Here is a 19,950-nt window from a genome sequence, read left to right as displayed (position 1 = left end):
GGTGCAGATTAAGATTACGCTGTCGAGTAAAAGCTTTCCCACTCTGGAGAGTGAATTCCTGTTTGCATTTGACCATAGAAGATGCTGGTATTGTGGGGATCGGAGGGAGTTTTCTGACTTTTGATGCTTCCAGGTTTTTAATCTCTGCTATGTTCTGCAAGCCCAAATACACCTTATCATGGCATCCATTAATTTGCTTGCTAAGGCCTGTTTGAGCTGTATAAGAAACTGGACACAAGGTGCAGAAGGCGGCTTGTAACAAGGCACTGCTGTTTTCTAAAACAGATTAAGAGGGGAAAAGGGATGCTTATAAAAATTAATAAAATGTAATGCAACCAAACCCTATACATAAGGAAATTGTAGCTTTGAGTATTCTGAATAACCAAAGGTGAAATAGTAATATAAAAACACTTCTGAAATGCGAAGCAACAAGAAGATTCTGAGTAATTCTTAAAACCCCACATACATAAGAATCATCTGGAAGTGAGGTACGACTGATGTGTCTGACCTGCTGCCTTCATAATTTGACACTATTTGGACAAAAAGATTAAGACACCTGAATTTTCCGGACACGAAGTTGCGGGCACCCAATTGTGAAGGATGTCTTTTCATGCAGTAGAATTAAATTTGCCCTTCACTTGAACTTAACCCAACCCTTTACATGGGTTGGAGAGGAAGATCTTGCTGTATAGCTCTGACCTCAACCCTACTGAACACCTTTCTGATGTATGGGAATGCTGATTGCACCCCAGGCCTCCTCACCCTGCATCAGTACCCTTTTTATATCCAACATTTTTATTTTAAGACTAAATAAATGACAATGTTTGTACATTAATATTTGTAAAGAACTTTTTGTTCCATATGTGTTCGAATAGAATGCTGAGATTTTTTGTGTACTCCTCTGTCTACCACACCAAGAGCTCCTGTCCTGGTTAGATGTGTCGACAACAACGGAACTGAATCTCCTCTTGATACTGGCATTTCACAAGATTACACTTTGTTATTTCGAGCACAATTCGCATATCTAAACGAATGACTAAGAACGATTCAATAAAAGAGAAATAAAGGACACATAAAGACGAGAAGCAAGAGGGAAGGATTTATTGTAAGCAGTCTTCCTCACCTCATCCAGTTAGCATGCATCTCCCTGTTGGCATCTACGTATCTCTTATATCTGCCAAAATGTTTATGCAAATAACAATAGAAGACAAAATGACAATACCAAATAAGTCATGAATTATTGAGAAAATAACTAACCACCCAGGTGTAGCCACTGTTCATAGCTTCCTCACAGTCTACTACGTCTCCCTGATAATGGCCAAAGTGCACACCAACTGAAACAGTCTCTCCCATTTTAAACATTCCCAGGCCTGCATCAGAAATCAAAAAGGTAGTGTTTTATGAAGGACATGTCCAAATCTCTTCTAAATCCAACAACATTTAACTTATGTAGACAGAATCCAATCTATTTTATAAATAAATATGTAGATATCACTGAAATTATGAGAACCAATAATGTTTTTCTTCTATTCAATAGAATTACTTCATTTCAATTATTTCCTCATCAAAATCATCAACTTGTATCCTCGATCCCTTGCCTACAAGTTTCTTCTAACAGATAATTCTAGAAGTAAGTGAACCTGTTCTAAAAATAATAAACTCTTTAATCAGCACTGGTAATGTACCTAAATCCTACAAACTGGCAGTTATTACCCCCTAATTAAGAAACCTGACCTTGAACCTTGTCAGCTGTCTAACTATAGACTATATCAAACCTCCCATTTATCTCCAGGATTTTAGAAAAGGTTGTAGCACAGCAGTAATGCTCACACCTACTTGGAAATAAATTTTTTCAAAATGTATCAGTCGGGATTTAGGCCTCATCATAACACAAAGAGCACTCGACCTTAGCTTTTGACACCACTGATCATAATATCCTCCTTGCTAGACTAGAGAATCTTGTTGGAATAAAGGGAACAGCTCTCTCCTTGTTTAGGTCTTATCTGTCTGATCGCTACCAGTTTACTAATGTAAATCGTGAGTTTTCCACAATCTCTGATGTAACTGAAGGTTGGTGTTCCCCAAGGATCTGTCTTTGGCCCACTGCTTTTCTCTTTATATATGCTGCCTCTGGGTGAAATTATACATAAACATTTTATTAGCTTTCATTGCTATGCTGATGATACACAGTTGTATATTTCAGCAAAGCCAGATGAGAGAGATCAGCTTAAAAATGTTCAGTGTGTAAAGGACAGTGGATCCTTCTGCTCAATTTGGATAAGACGGAAGTACTTTTACTAGGACCACATGCAGCTAGAAGGAAAATTTCAGATTACGTAACATCTCTGGATGGTCTTTCTGTCTCAGTGTGTACAGCAGTCAAAAACCTTAGTGTGATTCTCGACTCTAAGCTGTCCATTGAGGCTCATGTGAATAACATTAAGAGGATCACCTTCCTTCACCTTAGTAATGTTGCTAAAATTAGAAATATTAAGTTGTTACAGGATGCAGAAAAACTAGTTCAGGCTTTTGTTACATATTGATTGGATTACTGTAATGCTTTGCTGTCTGGGTGTTTGAGTAAGTGCATAAATAAACTTCAGTTAGTCCAAAATGCAGCAGTAAGAGTCCTTGATAGATCTAAAAAATATGACCACATCACCCCATTTTAATCAATGTACATGGCTCCCAATCAAATCAAATCTTCCATTGTTTATAAAATACTTCTACTGACATATAAAGCACTTAACCGCACCGTCTCGCACCGCAGTATCTGAGTGAACTTCTGCACCATTATGGTCCTCCATGCCTACTCCATGCCTACTATCAAAAGTTGCAGGCTATTTGTTGGTACCTCAAAAAATGACTACAGCAGGGGTCAGATCTTTCTCTTATAAAGCCCCACAGTTATGGAACAGCCTTCCAATTAGTGTTTAAGTTGAGGCTGAAAACATATTTATTTAGTCAAGCCTTTAATTGGAAGATATTTTATAGGTAAAGGAGCAGATCTGGGGGGTATCATGGATATAGAGTGTTCGTTGAACTAAGTTATTTGTATGCTGTCATCCCATTTACATTTACATTTGCAGCATTTAGCAGACGCCCTTATCCAGAGCGACGTACAAAAGTGCTTTGAGTCGCTAGTAATGAATAAATGAATTCTACAAGCTTGGAAGTGCTAATTCAACATCTAGGGGAAGTTCATTTCACCTCCTTCGGTGCCAGAACAGAGAAGAGCCTTAAAGTGTACTTACCTCTCATTCTGAGAGAAGGAAGTACCAGCCGAGCAGTGCTGGAGGATCTCAGGCAGCGTGGTGCAGTGCGAGATGTGATGAGGTCACTGAGGTAAGATGTCCCCTCATTCTCACGTGTTCACTCAAATGTCACAAATCATCTCTTTACAATGCAGAGCTTTGCACTGAAAACAATTCTACAGTAGGTGACTACCTCATGAATATGAGAGAATGCACTTTTTTGCTTTTTTTTGTTTACAACATAATTCCCTCATAGTTTGGATGTCTTCGGTATTAATATACAATATTGTGAATAAAATTATTAATAAAAAATAGAAAACTGAAGGAGGTGTGTCCAAACTTTTGCCTTGTGCTGTATTTTACGTGTACAGTCAAATTTAATATTCATGATAACTATTGCAACGTTAAACCCAGCATCTTGACCATCTTCGAACCTCTCTCACAGTAAGATGCAGGACTACTGTTTAGGTGCCACGAGCAAAGTAAAATTTAAACCATTGTTAGCTCTATTTTCAATAAAGAAATACAACTTGAATTGGAAATTATGTAGAAAATTCCTTCTTGACCCCCAATAAACTCTAAGGTGCAATGTTGTCTTACACAGGTAGCAGTCGTCCTCAGCTTCTTCATCATTTACATACAAAAATGGTCATCTGAAAACAGAAAGTAAAAATTGCAGCAAAAAAAGTAACTCAGAAAAAAAACCTTAAACCTTTTAGCCCAGACTGAACAGTAGTGCAGTCTTACAGAGGTGGTCTTCATCTCCGGATTGTTCCTCTTTTATAGGTTTTTTCTAAAATGTCACATCCTGTTTATCTTCCATTTGCACACCCTCAGAATGCTAAAACACTTCAGCATTCAGCAATATATAAATTTCTGCAGGAAGAAGAGGGTATACAAATTTAAAAATAAATAACTACATTGGTGGTCTCTCTCCTCTTTTTGGGATCCCATGAATTATAGAGATGCTCAGTAGTAGCAATTTGTGGAACATCAGTACTCAAGTTGAGAATGATGAAGGTACATGCTCCTGGATTTTAAATTGTGAGCTGTTACTGCTAATAATAACCCAAATACACTCAAATAAGCATAAGCATAGTAACAAATTACATTTATTTCGTTACTATCCGACACTGATCTCTGGAGGACTTTGCACATGCCTTTGTATGATGTTGCATTGCAAACTGCACACTTTGTACATGCATACACTTCTGTTCTTGCATTGCATCATAATTTTGCACATTTATTATGTCTTGTGTCCTTGTTGTTGTCCTTATATCCCTCATTAACATCAGGCTGCTTGCAGGATTCACAGAGTAAGAATGTGTAACTCACTGTTTCCTGTACATATGACAAAAAGCTCTTCAATCTTTTTTTGCCTAAAAATGTAATGATACTGATCAAATAAACCCTCTAATCCACACCAAAACCAAATTTCCTCTTTAACCTGATAAACACATACTGTCAGAAATATTCTTATGTAGAGTCAGTCAGCTCACTCAGAGTTTAGCTGTCTATCCTGTAGGGTATAAAAGAAACTTACAGCTCGTCGTCTTCTCTTTCCCTTTAACTGTACAGTGAATTACTGACTGGGAATTATGCACTGCCCCCTGCTGGAGGAGCAGTTTAACAGGCTTTTTTGGGGGGTTTTTATAAGAGTTAATATCTATATCATATTTAGTAGTATATCATACTACTACTATACATATAATATGATTTAATTATTAATTTATGGCATACTATATAATGAAAATGTGACTTACTGTAACTAACCATAATGCAGTATCAATAAGAGCTTAATTCATCGATGCATTGAAAAAACGGCAACTGAAACAAGTGTGGGAAACCGGCATAGACAGATGTTTTGTCATCATTTGTAAAAAATAAAACACATTATGCAGAAATCAATGAAATAAATAAACATTAAAAAGTTTTTATTCTGTCTGTTGCTGTAGAGGTTAGGGTTTGGGCAGAGGTGCCATAGGAAACATTTTCCTATGAAGGGCCAAAAATGATTATGGCCATGGGCCGAAAGTAAATGTTGCATGAAGGTAAATGTTTTCACCACCAAACTGTAAGACAGTCGATGAAAGTTTTTGTTTGACAAAAACGAATATATGTATTCTTTGAAAAGAGTTTCTGTTCAAGCTTTCTGTTTTACCCCTCATTACCAATAGGGTTAGAGAAAAGCAGATGGATAACTTCATTTTAAGTAGCTGGCAAGCCGTTTGACTAACTAATTTCATCAAGTCTTCTAGTAATATTTATGAGAAGGAGAGTGGCATGGTATGGTAACGGGTGTCTAGCACATCCACTGTACACAATAACATGATGACACAATGACATCCACTAACCAGTGGGCAAGTCACTTCGAAAACCAGAGAGTCTCATATTTCCTTCCATCATGGCAGATGAACAGCTGGGCTGAGAACCAGACAGCCACTGTTTAGAAAGACATGCATTGGGGACAACAAAATTTCAGGTTCACCCGTATGAAATGCGGCAAGTTCATTTAAGTTAAGTTTATACTTTTACTGATGTGGTACATCAGAACAAAAAGACTTAAAAGATTTAAAAGCAGCAATTTCAGTTAACCATCCTGGATCCTCTAGCACTCTCCAATGAGGCATCACTCCCAAGAAGACCCCTTTTGTTAAAAAAATTGCCAAGGATATTGCACAAATCATGCAAAAACAATGATTTAAACTGGAAAAAAACTATGTGTTGCAAAGGGACAGTTTTGAGTTTGTGCACTTGTGTGTACTAAAAGAACTTGAGAAAGTAAAGCTTCGTCCACACTGTGAGCAGTAATATGGTTTCTCTCCTGTGTGGATGCGCTGGTGTATCTTAAGAGAACTTTTCTCAGTAAATTGTTTCCCACACTCTGGACAGTGATAAGGCTTCTCTCCAGTGTGAAGGCGTTGGTGTGACTGGAGCAGGCTCTGTTGAGTAAATCTCTCCTCACAGTGAGAACACTGATACGGTTTCTCACCAGTATGAATGCGCTGGTGTCGCTGGAAAGTACTCCGTTGTGTAAAATCCTTCCCACACATTGAGCAGTGATACGGTTTCTCTCCGGTGTGGATGCGCTGGTGTCGCTGGAGAGTACTCCGTTGTGTAAAATTCATCCCACACATTGAACAGTTATAAGGTTTCTCTCCGGTGTGGACGCGTTGGTGTCGTTGGAGATTACTCTGATTCGAAAATTGGTCTCCGCAGTTCGAGCACCGAAACGGTTTCTCGCCGGTGTGGATGCGCTGATGCCGTTGGAGAGTGCTCAGCTGGGAAAAACTCCTCCCACACTCTGAGCAGTGATATGGTTTCTCCCCGGTATGGATTCGCTTGTGTTTGTCGAGAGTACTTCTTTCAGTAAATCTCTTACCACACTGCAAGCACTGATGCGGCTTTTCTTGCGTGCAAATCCACTGGTTTGTTTCGGTTTGAGTTTCTGGAGCAAAGGGAAAAAAAGACAACATGTGAAATGCTCTACCTATGCATATGTGGATGACACTCCTGACTTGAAACATAAACCTTGACTGAAAGCTACAATGACACAAAAGTTGACAAAAGGATGATGAATGCTATGAGCCTAACCCCGGAGAAATAAGGTACCGTGAAAATGTTTTCTGCACTTGTGAAAAAAATGCTGTAAAGAATGCTTTAAAAAACAGAAGTGTTAGTAATTTACATTTATCATTTAACAAAATGAAAAGTTAATGAACAGAAGAGAAATCCGAGTCAACTCAATATTTGGTATGATCACCCTGTGGCGGGGGAGGGGGGCATGGATAAGCGCTGGTTTGTGAAAGAAGGGCGGAGCTGGAGAAGACCAGTGGTGAGAATCACACACCTGTTGGGAATCTGACTAATTTGTGTTCTCTATTGCAGTGAGGAGGGAAGAGGATAAAAGAAGAGACAGAAAGGAGAGAAACATACAGAGAGGTGTTTAAAGCCAAACTCCAACAGGCCCAACACCAGGCCATCCTCCAGGTGCGCACAGCCCAGGATCACATCACACTTAACAAGATGGGGCCACAGGATAATGCCGGAGGCGTTTCTTGAACTGTTCAAGTGCATGGAACTGACCAGCTTCGAAATGGTGCTCTGCCTTCTACCGCTCCTGTCCGGAAAGGCCCAACTCTTTGCCCAAGGCATTTCCAGGACCAATGCCCCATAATAGAGTTGGGGTGATAGTTCGGCTCCCCAACACGCCACAGACTGCCCTCAATCAAGCAGAAATGTACCACATTCCAGTGAGTATCTGAGGGGGTACACACCAGGCTTTGGTGGATTTGGGCTGTAATCAGACTGCCATCCACCAAAGCCTGGTTTGGCACGAGGCTTTGAATACTGAATGCTGGGTGAAGGTGAGGTATGTGCATGGGAATATCTCCAAATGTTTTCTAGTGGCCAGCACTGTTCGTTCTGGGGATTAAAGTATAAAATCGAGGTGGCGGTAATCCTGTACTCACCCATCTGCTAATTCAGGGAATTAATTGCCCCGCCTTGACTGGCCTTCACTTTCTGTTTGGATAATTAATAGCCCACTCCAATGGCTTCACTGCATGGAAAATACCAACGTACAGATCACTGAGTGGTATTTGGCACGTCAGCTGTAAGTTTAAGGTGTTCAAAGATCAGGGGCTATGGCTGATTTCCTTTCACGTCATTGGAGACAGTCGGCTGCAGATGAGTCGGGCAATGGGGGTATGTGGCAGCAGGGAGTGTGGCCAAGCACCTGTTTGTGAATGGAGAGTTTAGCTGCAGGAGACAAGGGAAAGGAGCCAAGAAAGAGAGAGACAGAGAGGGAGGGACACGAACAGAAACGTGTGTGTGTGTGTGGGGGGTCGACTAAAATGTTGGAGAACTAACTACAGATCTTCTGTGGATGTAGGCAACCAAATCTTTCTGTTTATATATGCAATCCCAGACAGATCTAATGATGTTGATATCAGGGCTCTGTGGGAGCCAAAAAACATAACGGCATTTGTTTGGGGTTCTGCTTCAAAATAAATTTGGGACTAATCACATGCCTCCCTGATGGTATTGCATGATAGTTAAGTGTCTCTGTATTTCTCAGCATTGAGGATACCATTATTCCTGAACACCATCCTGTTGCCTGTAGCATGTTCTCCACAACTTGTTTTTTACTACAGCCAAACATTTCTGATTTTGATTCCAGAGCAGCTGCTGCTATTTTTTTCTCCACAGTTCCTATGTTTTTGTGCATAGTTGAGTTGCTTTGTCATTACCACTGGGTCGAGTCTACCCTAACCCTACAACATTGCCCATTTCTTTGTGCTTTTTCAAAATAGCTTGAACAGCACATCTTAAAACACCAATCTGCTAAGAAATCTTTACCTAGGAGAGACCTTGCTGATACAGTATAACTACCGTGTGTCTTGTTGCTGTGCTAAGTGTTGCCATGGTGTATGACCTGTGACATGATACTGTCTTCCACAGCCTCACCCTAGTAGCAGAGTTTGGCTGTTCCTCACCCAGTTCTATGCCTCCTACACAGATGTTTCTGTATCAATTGATGACTGTTTTAACCAACATATAACATTTATGATCATTAGCACCTGCTTGGCATAATTGTTTACTCATACACCTGACTCTGATCCTACTGAATCCCTGACTTTGTGCAAGAATACAAAGTGTGCAACAGTAAGAATTGATAGCCAAAGGGTGGTCACATTAAATACTAACTAAATTGAGATTTTAAACATTATTAAAAATTATTTTCATTTCATTTCATTTTATTTATTTGACAGGGACAATGCAACATACATAGTGTCAAAGCAAGCTTGTCACTGAAATGCTACATAAAAAGTTTATAGCAAATGCTCATTTTCAACTCCTGTCCCTGGTTGGGCTCTAAACACAGTACACTTTACATACTAAAGTACTTCAATTTAAACAAATAACATTATATGGACAATTCCCAATTTGACCAAAACTGGTCCTACAGTATTTGTAAAACTCCTAGTGACTCGAATGCAGTCTCTCAATAAATGAACTTAATGGCTCAGGTACTAAATGATTAATGCACTTGTAAATTATTTTAAGAAAGCAAAAATTGCTAAAACTCTCAAAATTCATTAAATTATATTTCTTAAAAATGGTACAGTGATGGTGTCGAATTGTTTTTTTGTCCATAATTTTTATTGCTCTGTTGTATACAGAACGTATGCATTTGGTTGCAGTAGGAGTGGCTTGAGCCCATGCTGTCATGCAGTACGATATATGAGAAAAGATCATAGCATGCATGTACAGCAGGGCTGCCTGGTGCGGTATAAAACTTCTAATTAATTTAAAACAATTGAGATTACTTTGTATTGTTTTTAAAATGTTCTTTATGTGCTTATCAAATTTTAGTTGAGGATCTAAAACCAATCCTAGATATTTGAATTCTGTAACTGGATTAATATCTGTATTTTGTATATTAATATTAAATCTTCCTTTTAAATCAAGTTTTTTAATGAAAAAGCACATAGAAACTGTTTTTGTGAGATTTAAAACTAGTTGATTTTGGATGAGCCATTGTTGGATGTCAAACATACTAGTAGACAATACAGCTGCAGCCTGCTCAGGTGACTTAGCGGGTGCATAAATAACTGCATCATCCGCATAAAGCTGACATCTGGCATCAGAGCAGTGCAGGGGCAAGTCATTTATAAAAAGACTAAACAGCATGGGGCCAAGTATAGTACCCTGCGGAATGCCCATTTTTATATTTGAGAGTGTGGATATGTTTTGATCAACTTTAACACACTGTACTCTAGACTGGAGGTAAGATGTAAACCACAACACTGCCTCATTTGAAAAATTTAAATAACATTTTAGATAAAAGCAAACTATGATTGACCATATCAAATGCCTTTTTAAGGTCAATAAATACAGCCCCCACCACATTACCCTTGTCCAGGGACTTTTTAACTTTTTCTATTAAACAGCAGTTTGCTATTTCTGTTGAATAACCTGGTCTAAGCCCAAACTGGTGAGGATGGAGTAGCTGTCTGGCTTCTAAATGGTCACTCAGTTGCACTACTACAACTTTTTCAATAATTTTAGATAAGACTGGTAAAATCAATATAGGGCGATAGTTACTCATTGAGTCTTGGCTACCACTTTTGAACACAGGAATAATTATACCTTGTTTCCATGCACTGGGAAATGTACTGTTTCTGATAGAAAGATTTACAAGGTGGGTCAATGGTTTGACAAGGACATCCTTATACTTTTTTAAGAAAACAACTGTTCATCCTAAAAATGTCATCAGACTTAGAATTTGGAAGTTTATTAATTATTTCTGCAACTTTTATATCTGAACGATGAATGCTATAACTGGACGCTTTTATTATTCAGCACATGACTGCAACTGGAAATCTGCACCAAATACCAGAGAATGAAAATTTAACTCGATCCTGTTCCAGTAATCAAGAACAGTTTCTCTGGACAACATAAACAGGTCATGTTTGTGGAATGGATATTAGCCTAAGAAACTTGAAAGAGCAGTAACTGCCTAAATAGGGCAGATTCATTCATAATTAGGACAGCTTATGTGCACACGTGGCAACATTTAAATAGACCCTTGAAATCCTCTTCATGATTATTATTTTCCAATTTTAAATCAGATGACTAATAAATTACATCCTTTATGGCGTTGACTCAAAAATGACATTACTATTTGATCTTCTCTTTCCTGAAGCCTGAATTAAAGATTATGTTCAGTGCACTAGCTTCCATTCTTTTCCCCCCATCTCAGTTGGCCATTTGTAGTAAAAACACACAGCAAGGTTATGATGTATTAGTAGAGAGAGTGAGTTGATACTCTCAGATGTGCCTTTGTTTAGACATCTACATTTCACAGTGCAGCAGTGGATGTTTGGCTGCACAATCTTGACTCAAATAAATCATACATTTATTCAATTGGCAGACTCTTTCATCCAGAAAGACTTACAAATGAGATAGGATACAAACAAAGCTTTAAAAGTCTTACTGAAGAATCATAACTTGAACATTAAATTTCTGGAAGTTTTGGATTTGAGCTCACAAAGTTTCCATCGCTTTGTCATAAATAAGTTTTATTTTATTTAGACATATTGGACAGGGTTTTGGGTTTACCTTAAGACACTAGACTAGACTTGACATACTCCAAGCTTGAGTCATTGAGGATCTGCTAAACAACAATCTAAACAGAGACCACAAAGCTCATGCCAGGTCTGTGGAAACAAGGACAGGGAACTGAGAATTGAAAGCTCAGTGGTTAAGGCATTGGATTTTTAGGAAGGTCATGAGTTTATATCCTTTTACGACCAAGTTGCCACTGCTGCCCACTTGAGCAAGGCCCTTAACTCTTAACTCAGGTGTATAAATAAGATAATTCTATGTCACTCTGGATAAAGGCAAAAGCCATAAATGCAAATGTAAGTTAATTTATAGAATGGTGAAAAATGTATGTCTTGATGTCATGGTAAACAACAAGTATGGTTCTTTTATATAAAATGTAAAAATTAAACAAATAAAATGAAATTTTATCAACATTTTTTTTTAAATCATAACCGAAAAAAGGACAAACAACTGGTGTAAAAAACACATTCATATTTTACAATTTATTACATAAATAATTCAATAGACTCGCAAAGTGATTTGATTGGAATGCTGACACTTGAAAATTGTCCTTTTCTACACGATATAATCATAAATGTGAAAGATTAATTGCAAATTAACAGTGTACTTGAAATTTTGAAAAAAAGTTGGTCACATAACGACTTAAGAATCTGAAATCAAATGACATCAGAGCAGTCTCATTGGTGTCAAACGTCTAATATTGAACTGTTGGTTTCGTTCCACGAGGTTGGAGGCTCAGACTTTTATAGGATGTCTTTGGATACGGTAGCATTACATTTTCTTTTGTTTCAGTGGCCTGCTGTAGAGCTCTGACCTCAACCCTACTGAACACCTTTCTGATGAATTAAAATGCTGATTGCACCCCAGGCCTCCTCACCATACATCAGTACCTTTTTATACCACAAAAAAATACATTTACCAAATAAAATTATTATGGTTGTACATTACCATCTGTAGAGCACTTTTTGTTCCAGATGTGTTCGAATGGAATGCTGAGATTTTTTGTGTACTCCTCTGTGTACCACACCAAGAGCTCCTGTCCTGGTTCGATGTGTCGACAACAACGGAACAGAATCCCCCCTTGATACTGGCATACCACAAGATTACACTCTTCGTTACTTCGAGCACAATTCACATACCTAAACAAATGACCAAGAATGATTAAGAATAAGAGAAATGAAGGACACAAAAAAACAAGAGGGAAAGATTGATTGCCAGCAGTCTTCCTCACCTCATCCAGTTAGCATGCATATCCCTGTTGGCATCTACGTATCTCTCAGACTGTGTTCCCTCGTATATCTGCCAAAATGTTTATGTAAATAACAGTAGAAAACAGAATGACAATAACGAATGTGTCATGAATGATTAGGAAAATAACTAACCACCCAGGAGTAGCCACTGTTCATAGCTTCCTCACAGTCTACTACGTCTCCCTGATAAGGGCCGAAGTGTGCACCAACTGGAATGGTCTCTCCCATATTAAACACTCCCAGGCCTGCATCAAGAATACTGGACTCCTGGACCACTAGGTCAGGTGGAAGTGTTTGCCTGGCTCGGTCAGAAACTCCCAGAGGAACAGGGGTATCAGGGATAAAGAGAGCTGGACCGTGAATCTCACACTTGTTGATGAAGAAAGATCCACATTCCTCACAGTCTGGAGGGAAAGCAGGCAGCAAAGGATATGCATTATATCCAAGTTATAACAAGCCTCAATCAAAAACGTTTCAGGAAGTGTCTTATAAACTAAAATAGTTTAAACAAAATTTAAATTGTGCTTTCTAAAGACTGTGTGACTTTAGCCATCTTATTAAATCATAACAAATCAAATCACATGGATCTAATAAACTTGGGTACAACATGTATGTAGACTGTACGAGGAGGATGTTTTATGCTACTATACTAACAAGGTGGCATCAGCATGCAATAGTGGCAAACCAATAGCACAAGATGAATTATGCTTCGGAAATTGTGCTTTTGTTGTTTACTTAAAAAAAAAAAAGAGGCCCTCTTGGGACACCAATTTTTCTAATGGAATTTGAGATAAGTACATATAAATGTAAGCCTACCCTGAATATTTATGCTAATGATATCGAAGTTAAACTCACAATGTTGGCCATCATCAAACCTATTATGTTGGCCATCATTGAACCAATTATGTTTCAGGACCACCGTTTAAAAACAAACGAAAAAATTGCCACTATTGTATTTACATTGACCATTTTTTGCCCGAAACAACAAATCTTGGGCATTACTAGTTACTATGTTACTATTCTAGACTTTTCAGCACTAGAGAGTTGCAGCACAATCTGCTGGCCAAATAACTTACTTACGGAAAATATTGGCCTCTTAATACTTTCGTACTCACTAACGAAATTTTCAGGAAAAAAAAAATTCAACTTGAAGTGAAAATGGTGTACAAAATACTCATTTTGCCCCCCTGGAATCTAAGGTGCAATGTTGTCTTACACAGGTAGCAGTCATCTTTAGCTTCCTCCTTTATTAAAGGCTTCATGTGGAATTCTCCATCCTGCTGATCAACATGGGTGATACAGCTCACAGAGCTCGGTGTACCTCCATCTGATATGCCAACATTTACATACAAAAATTGTCATTTTAAATTGTGACGTAAAAAAAAATTACGGTATACTCATTAGAAATAAGACATAGGATCGTTTAGCCCAGACTGGACTGTAGTGCGGTCTTACAGAGGTTATCTTCATCTTCGGATTGTTCCTCTTTTATAGGTTTCTTCAGAAATATTATATCCTGTTGATCCTCTTTTTGCACACCTTCAGAATGCTGATGGTCAACCAGCAAAAATACTTCAGTTTTTTAAGTTGGGACACTGTGTAAAATGTAATTGAAAACAGAATGCGAAAAAAAAGCAAATGTTTAAACTGAGAATATACAGTGAAACCTCGATACTCGCGACCTTGACACTCATGACCTCGATAGTTGGCGACTTTTCATTCGGAACCGAACTGAGTGTAACTCGGGAAAAAATCTGATAGAGTAACTTTTCAAAACAGAGTTTGTACTAATAAATTACAAATTAAAAAAAAAAAAAACTATTTTATTTTATTCTATTTATTATTTTATTTTAGTATTGAGGTTGCACTGTATATTATTTTAAGGGAAAAAAATAAAGCCATTTTGAATTTATTAGCTGCAAAACACCTTTGGAGAAATATTTTGCAACTAATTAGGTTAATTGACAACAGGTCAGTAAGATGATTGGGTATAAAAAAATTATCTTAGATCTCTCAGAAGTAAAGATTAGCAGAACTTCATCAAGCTGTGAAAGACAATCATTTTCATAATGCATATATATATATATATATATATATATATATATATATATATATATATATATATATATATATATATATATATTCATTCATTCATTCATTTTCTCCCGCTATCCGTAATTCGGGTCGCGGGGGCAGCAGTCTAAGCAGGCCCCCGCCTCCGACTGCTGCCCAATCCTCACAGCACCGTCCCTTACGGTCCCTCCTGCAGGTGGTGAGCCCACGGGAAGATATATATATATATATATATATATATATATATATATATATATATATATATATATATATATATATATATATATATATATATATGCATAATCTGTACATAAAATCTAGTTTTAAAATTATTCCCACCTATGCTAGCTCTGATTCCACCTTGATGCAAGAAGAACAGAGTATACATTTGTCTGAAATAGTACTAGCTCCACTACATTGGTGGTCTCTCTCCTCTTTTTGGTATCCCATGAAATATGAAGATGCTCAGTGATACCACGTTAGGGAACACCAGTACTCTTGAGAATGATGTTTGTATTTGGAAGGAAAAGCTTCCTGGATTTAAAATTGTAAATCTATTTACAATAACTGGGTTTATTTATTTACATGTACTTGTCTCATGCTTTCTTTTCATACTGAACCAACCTCTGCAGCAGGGTTTCAGACCTATTATTAGGGTGTCTTTCTAAACTTCTTAAATGCAGTTCTAAATTGTGCTGGATAAAGGATGAATGTTCTGAACTCTTTAACCAAGCTTGAATCCCCACTATTCAGGAGGCAGTGCAATAAACAGGTCTGCCTGTGGTGGCTAGAAATTGATGAGATTTGGCCAGAGATATCTGTATCAGAGACTAGAGGCAACCTTCTTGTGATGTACTTTTAGCACTATTCCAACCAGACACGATACACACTGTATTGTTGCCATTTTTACATGCATACCGAGAGCACAATTTCTGCAGTCTACTATTTATGCTCAGTGTACAAAATGTGTATTTAGTGTATATAATTTGGAACTGGATAAAGGTAAAGATAAAGCAGATTTTAACTTATCACATGTATGTTACAGCACAGTGAAGTTTTTTCTTCATATATCCCAGAGATGTTAGGAAGCTGATGACAGAGCACATAGTCAGCGATGATACAGAGCCACTGGAGCACAGAGGGTTGAGGGCTTTGCTCAAAGGCCCAGGAGTGGCAGCTTGGCAAAACTGGAGCTTGAAATCCAAGACACAACTGCTGCAGTTGACAATGAAATAAGCACAAAAAGTCACTGTCTAAAGATGCTTAAAGCACTCTAACACACGCCAATAAACATGAAGCTCCTGAAATGGGTGAAGCTCCCTGAAAAAATTAAGCGGATGGCAAAGCTTACCCCTGGTGGAGCAATATAAATTTCTTGGGTCCTTATTTACAAATGATAGAAAAACAGAGGGTGAGATCTGTAAAATGAATTGGGTCAGTACCCGACCGAGGTACTGTCAGTTTTAAAGCTTTGAAAAATGTATAAATAACCTCTTATAAGCATGTTACCTGTAAATGCGGTGAAGTTTCTCTCACAGAGCACAGTCCACCCTCTTCTGAGTCCATCACAGATAATATGGAGTCCTCACGTCTCACCTTCCACTGCAATCAAACTTTCCTTCTGTGCATGCTTTTGAATTAAACAAACACAACACAATAAATTACAGGAATTTAAATCCGAAAAAAAAAGTGTCATATTTAGAGCCTGAACAATTATTCCATGACGAAAAAATGAATAAATAATCGCTTTATTAGGGGGAGTGGTGGCTCCAGCGGTTAAGGAGCTGGGTTACCGATCGGAAGGTCGGGGGTTCGAGCCCCGGTATCGCCAAGCTGCCACTCTTGGGCCCTTGAGCAAGGCCCTTAACCCTCTATGCTCCAGGGGACCCTTACGAGAAAAATAAATCAAGTACCGTGACGTCGGCGCGACGTGGGGCCGCCTTCCCGTGGGCTCACCACCTGCAGGAGGGACCGTAAGGGACCGGTGCTGAGAGGATTGGGCAGCAGTCGAAGGCGGGGGCCTGGACAGCCCGATCCCTGGACACGGAGAAGTGTCTGGGGAATCTGCTTAGACTGCTGCCCCCGCGACCCGAATTACGGATAAGCGGGAGAAGATTAAATGAAAAAAAATAAAAAATCGCTTTATTAATAAAGTTGATGTGATTGGAGAAGAAACCTTTGTCCGATCCTCTATTTACCTAAGCGCCACCATCTGACTATTTGTTTTAAAGACAATATTTAATATATAAGTATTTAAAGCATTATAAAAAAATATATAAAAATTTTCTTCTGCTGTCTCCCATATATACATTTTTCACTTGAGTAAAAGTCCAAAGGTATTCGCCCTCAAATATACTTAAGTATCCAAATACTATGATTTATTATGACTATAATGTCCTATTATCCTCTTGTCTATTGTCCTCTTGCTTAATCAACTCTAATGATATTAATGTGTTAAACACTGATTAATATCTATTAAAATTATCATCAGTCTAAAACCTTCTTTTCAATTACTTAAAAATAAGATTTACACATAAGGACAAGAGGCAAGTTCGAGTCAGTAGTTTTTTCCATCATTTATTACTCTAAAACTGATGTTGAACTGTATGTTCGTGCTCAGTAGATACCATCAAGCGGCAATGAACCACGCCATGACCCAACGTCTCCCCCATTGATTAGTTTCGGCTTAAAGCTTCTTTTTGCCTCAGAGACATATTCTCAGAGCAGTTCACAAATCTGGATACGTTCTGAGAGCTCAGTTTCATGTATAACTATCACCATGAATGCATTTATCGCACAATTAAATACACTTGTCATTGTGCACAATTTATCAAACTTTCAGAACCAAGAACCATAAAACTCCTTGGCTAATTGTAGCCAAAAGATACATAAAATATCTATATCCTTATAATATATGTATTTTAAATTAGCCTTTTAAGCTGTACTAGAGATTCCCTAGACTAAAGTTCAGGATCTATTCAGTACAATCACAGAAAACCTTTATGACATAAATAATGATACCTCACTTAAATGTAACCAAATCAATTTGAACTACAATCCAACTAAACTAGTTAGGCTGTAATTATTTTGTTGCTGCACACATTATGATAAACGACATACTATAAATTATAATGTTATGCAGCTAAAAGAAATACTAGGAACGACTGATTTCCCTAAATGTAGCTAAATAAAAAGTAAGATATCTAACTATTGTAATTAATATAATAATTATATGATTATTATCATTATTTTGGTGTCGGTTACGCTGATAAACAGATAAATTCCCGAGTGTGGCTGTTACATGTTCATTCAGTGGTATTAAATGTTATATACAATTTACACACGCATCACAATCCAAATATCACTGTTAACTGCAGACTGCATCTGCATACACCCCCCATTACAATAGGGGGCCCAACATAGACCCAATTTATCTCTGCAGGACTTTGCACATGCCTTAGTATAATGTTGCATTGCAAACTGCACACATTATACATGCACACACTCCAGAATTTCACTGTGCTGTAAAGTGACAAGAATAAAGCACCATTCCTTCTTTCTTTCTTTCTTTCTTTCTTTCTTTCTTTCTTTCTTTCTTTCTTTCTTTCTGTTCATCTATTTGCATTATAAATGAATCAGAATTTTGCACAATAATTATGCCTTGTGTCCTTTATATTGTCCATATATCCCTCATTAATGTGCAGTATTTACAGAGTAAGAACATCATTGTATGGTGTAACACAGTTTCCTGTCCATATGACTTTTTTTTTTTTCAAAATAGTGCCTTTCCTATATTATTTTTCTTGACAGATGTAAATCTAATGATACTCAAACTCAAACTCTCAATGACTTTTCTTTTAAATAGTGCACCACAAAGTGGGCTCTTATTTTACACCCTATGTAGTGCACGTATTATATTTTATACTATACTAATATTTATGCATTAGTTCAGGACTGAGCAGCTCAGTGAGAGCAGTGAGTGTAACTGACCTCATTCTTTAAAGCAGAACGGTGTCCACAAATCCACACCAAAGCCAGCTTTCCTTTTTAACCTGATCAACCTGCATTACAACAAATACTGTCTGAAATATTCTTATCTAGAGATGATCAGCTCATTCAGAGATCAGCTGTCTATCAAGAAACCGACAGCTCCTCTTCTTCCTTTCTCCTTAACGGTACAGTAAATCATTGACTGAGAGCGCGTACTGCCCCTGCTGGAGGATCCTGGAACCATCAGTCTATCTGTAATAGCACAACTTCTGTGTACACCGATCAGACATAACATTATAAACACCTGCCTAATATTGTGTTGGTTCTCTTTTTTTTCCTGCCAAAACAATCCTGAACCATCGAGCATTAACAGCATTATATTCTTCAGCGATTTGAGTTTACTTTACGAACAAGCTCGTCTGTTAAATTGGACGACACAGGCCAACCTTCACTCCCCACGTGCATCAGTAAGCCTCGGCCGTCCGTGCTCCTGTCACCGGTTCACCACTGTTCATTCCTTGGACCAGATTTGATAGATACTGACCACTGCAGACAGGAAACACCTCACCATAGCTGCAGTTTTGGAGATGCTCTGACCCACTCGTCTAGTCATCACAATTTGTTCCTTGTCAAACTCACTCAAATCTGTACGCTTGCCAATTTTTCCTGCTTCTAACACAACTTTAAGGACAAAATGTTATCTTGCTGCCTAATATATCCCACCCACTAACAGGTGTCATGATGCAGAGACAATCAGTGTCACCGTTACGCCTGGTCATTGTGCAAACTGTAGTTTCATTATACAGTATATGTAATTAATGACATATACTGTATAATAAAAATGTAACTAAACTCACAAAAATGTAGTGTGAGCTTAATTTATCAATGTATAAAAAAAATAACTGCAACTACAAGTGTGGCAAACTGGCATACGTGAACGTGGTTAAAAAAAATATATATATATTCTACAGACCATGAAAGTCAATAAAATTATTAGTATGAGCCCAAAGTTATTGTTGCCGCAGACCGAAAGTAAATGTTCTTACCGCTATACTTTAAGACAACTTATGAAAGTTTTATTTATTTATTTATTTATTTAATCTAGAAATAGACATAATGCCTTTAATTTGATTTCAGTAAATACAAAATAACCTTGACAGAAATGGCACAAGCTTTTTATTTCATGTCTCATAACCAAATGGGATAGTGGAAAGCAGCTGGATAACTTGTCATTTCTTGAGTAACTGAGG

The 19,950-nt window shown here is 37.8% G+C and overlaps 1 protein-coding gene across 2 annotated transcripts; it reads right to left on the bottom strand.

Annotated features, from left to right (window-relative positions):
* Positions 1–4,344: 4,344 nt before the first annotated feature.
* LOC310735945 (uncharacterized protein) lies at positions 4,345–18,890 on the bottom strand. Of its 2 annotated transcripts, none has more exons than XM_083559265.1 (8): positions 18,697–18,890; positions 16,220–16,328; positions 14,093–14,186; positions 13,854–13,964; positions 12,770–13,041; positions 12,619–12,686; positions 12,336–12,526; positions 4,345–6,702 (listed from the first exon to the last, which is right to left on the bottom strand). In XM_083559265.1, exons 2-8 carry the CDS (start codon positions 16,274–16,276, stop codon positions 5,972–5,974), a joined length of 1,524 nt encoding a protein of 507 aa, XP_083415391.1. In that variant the 5' UTR covers positions 16,277–16,328; positions 18,697–18,890; the 3' UTR covers positions 4,345–5,971. The 2 variants fall into 2 exon arrangements, with proteins under 2 accessions (XP_083415391.1, XP_083415390.1); XM_083559264.1 differs by having other exon boundaries at positions 16,220–16,340; positions 18,701–18,890.
* Between the last annotated feature and the right edge of the window lie 1,060 nt (positions 18,891–19,950).

Source organism: Silurus aristotelis (genome assembly GCF_946808225.1).
Source record: "Silurus aristotelis genome assembly, chromosome: 13".
Taxonomy (NCBI): Eukaryota; Metazoa; Chordata; class Actinopteri; order Siluriformes; family Siluridae; genus Silurus; species Silurus aristotelis.
The sequence above is the reverse complement of the archived record's forward strand: the minus strand, read 5'-3'. Positions and strand labels throughout refer to the sequence as shown.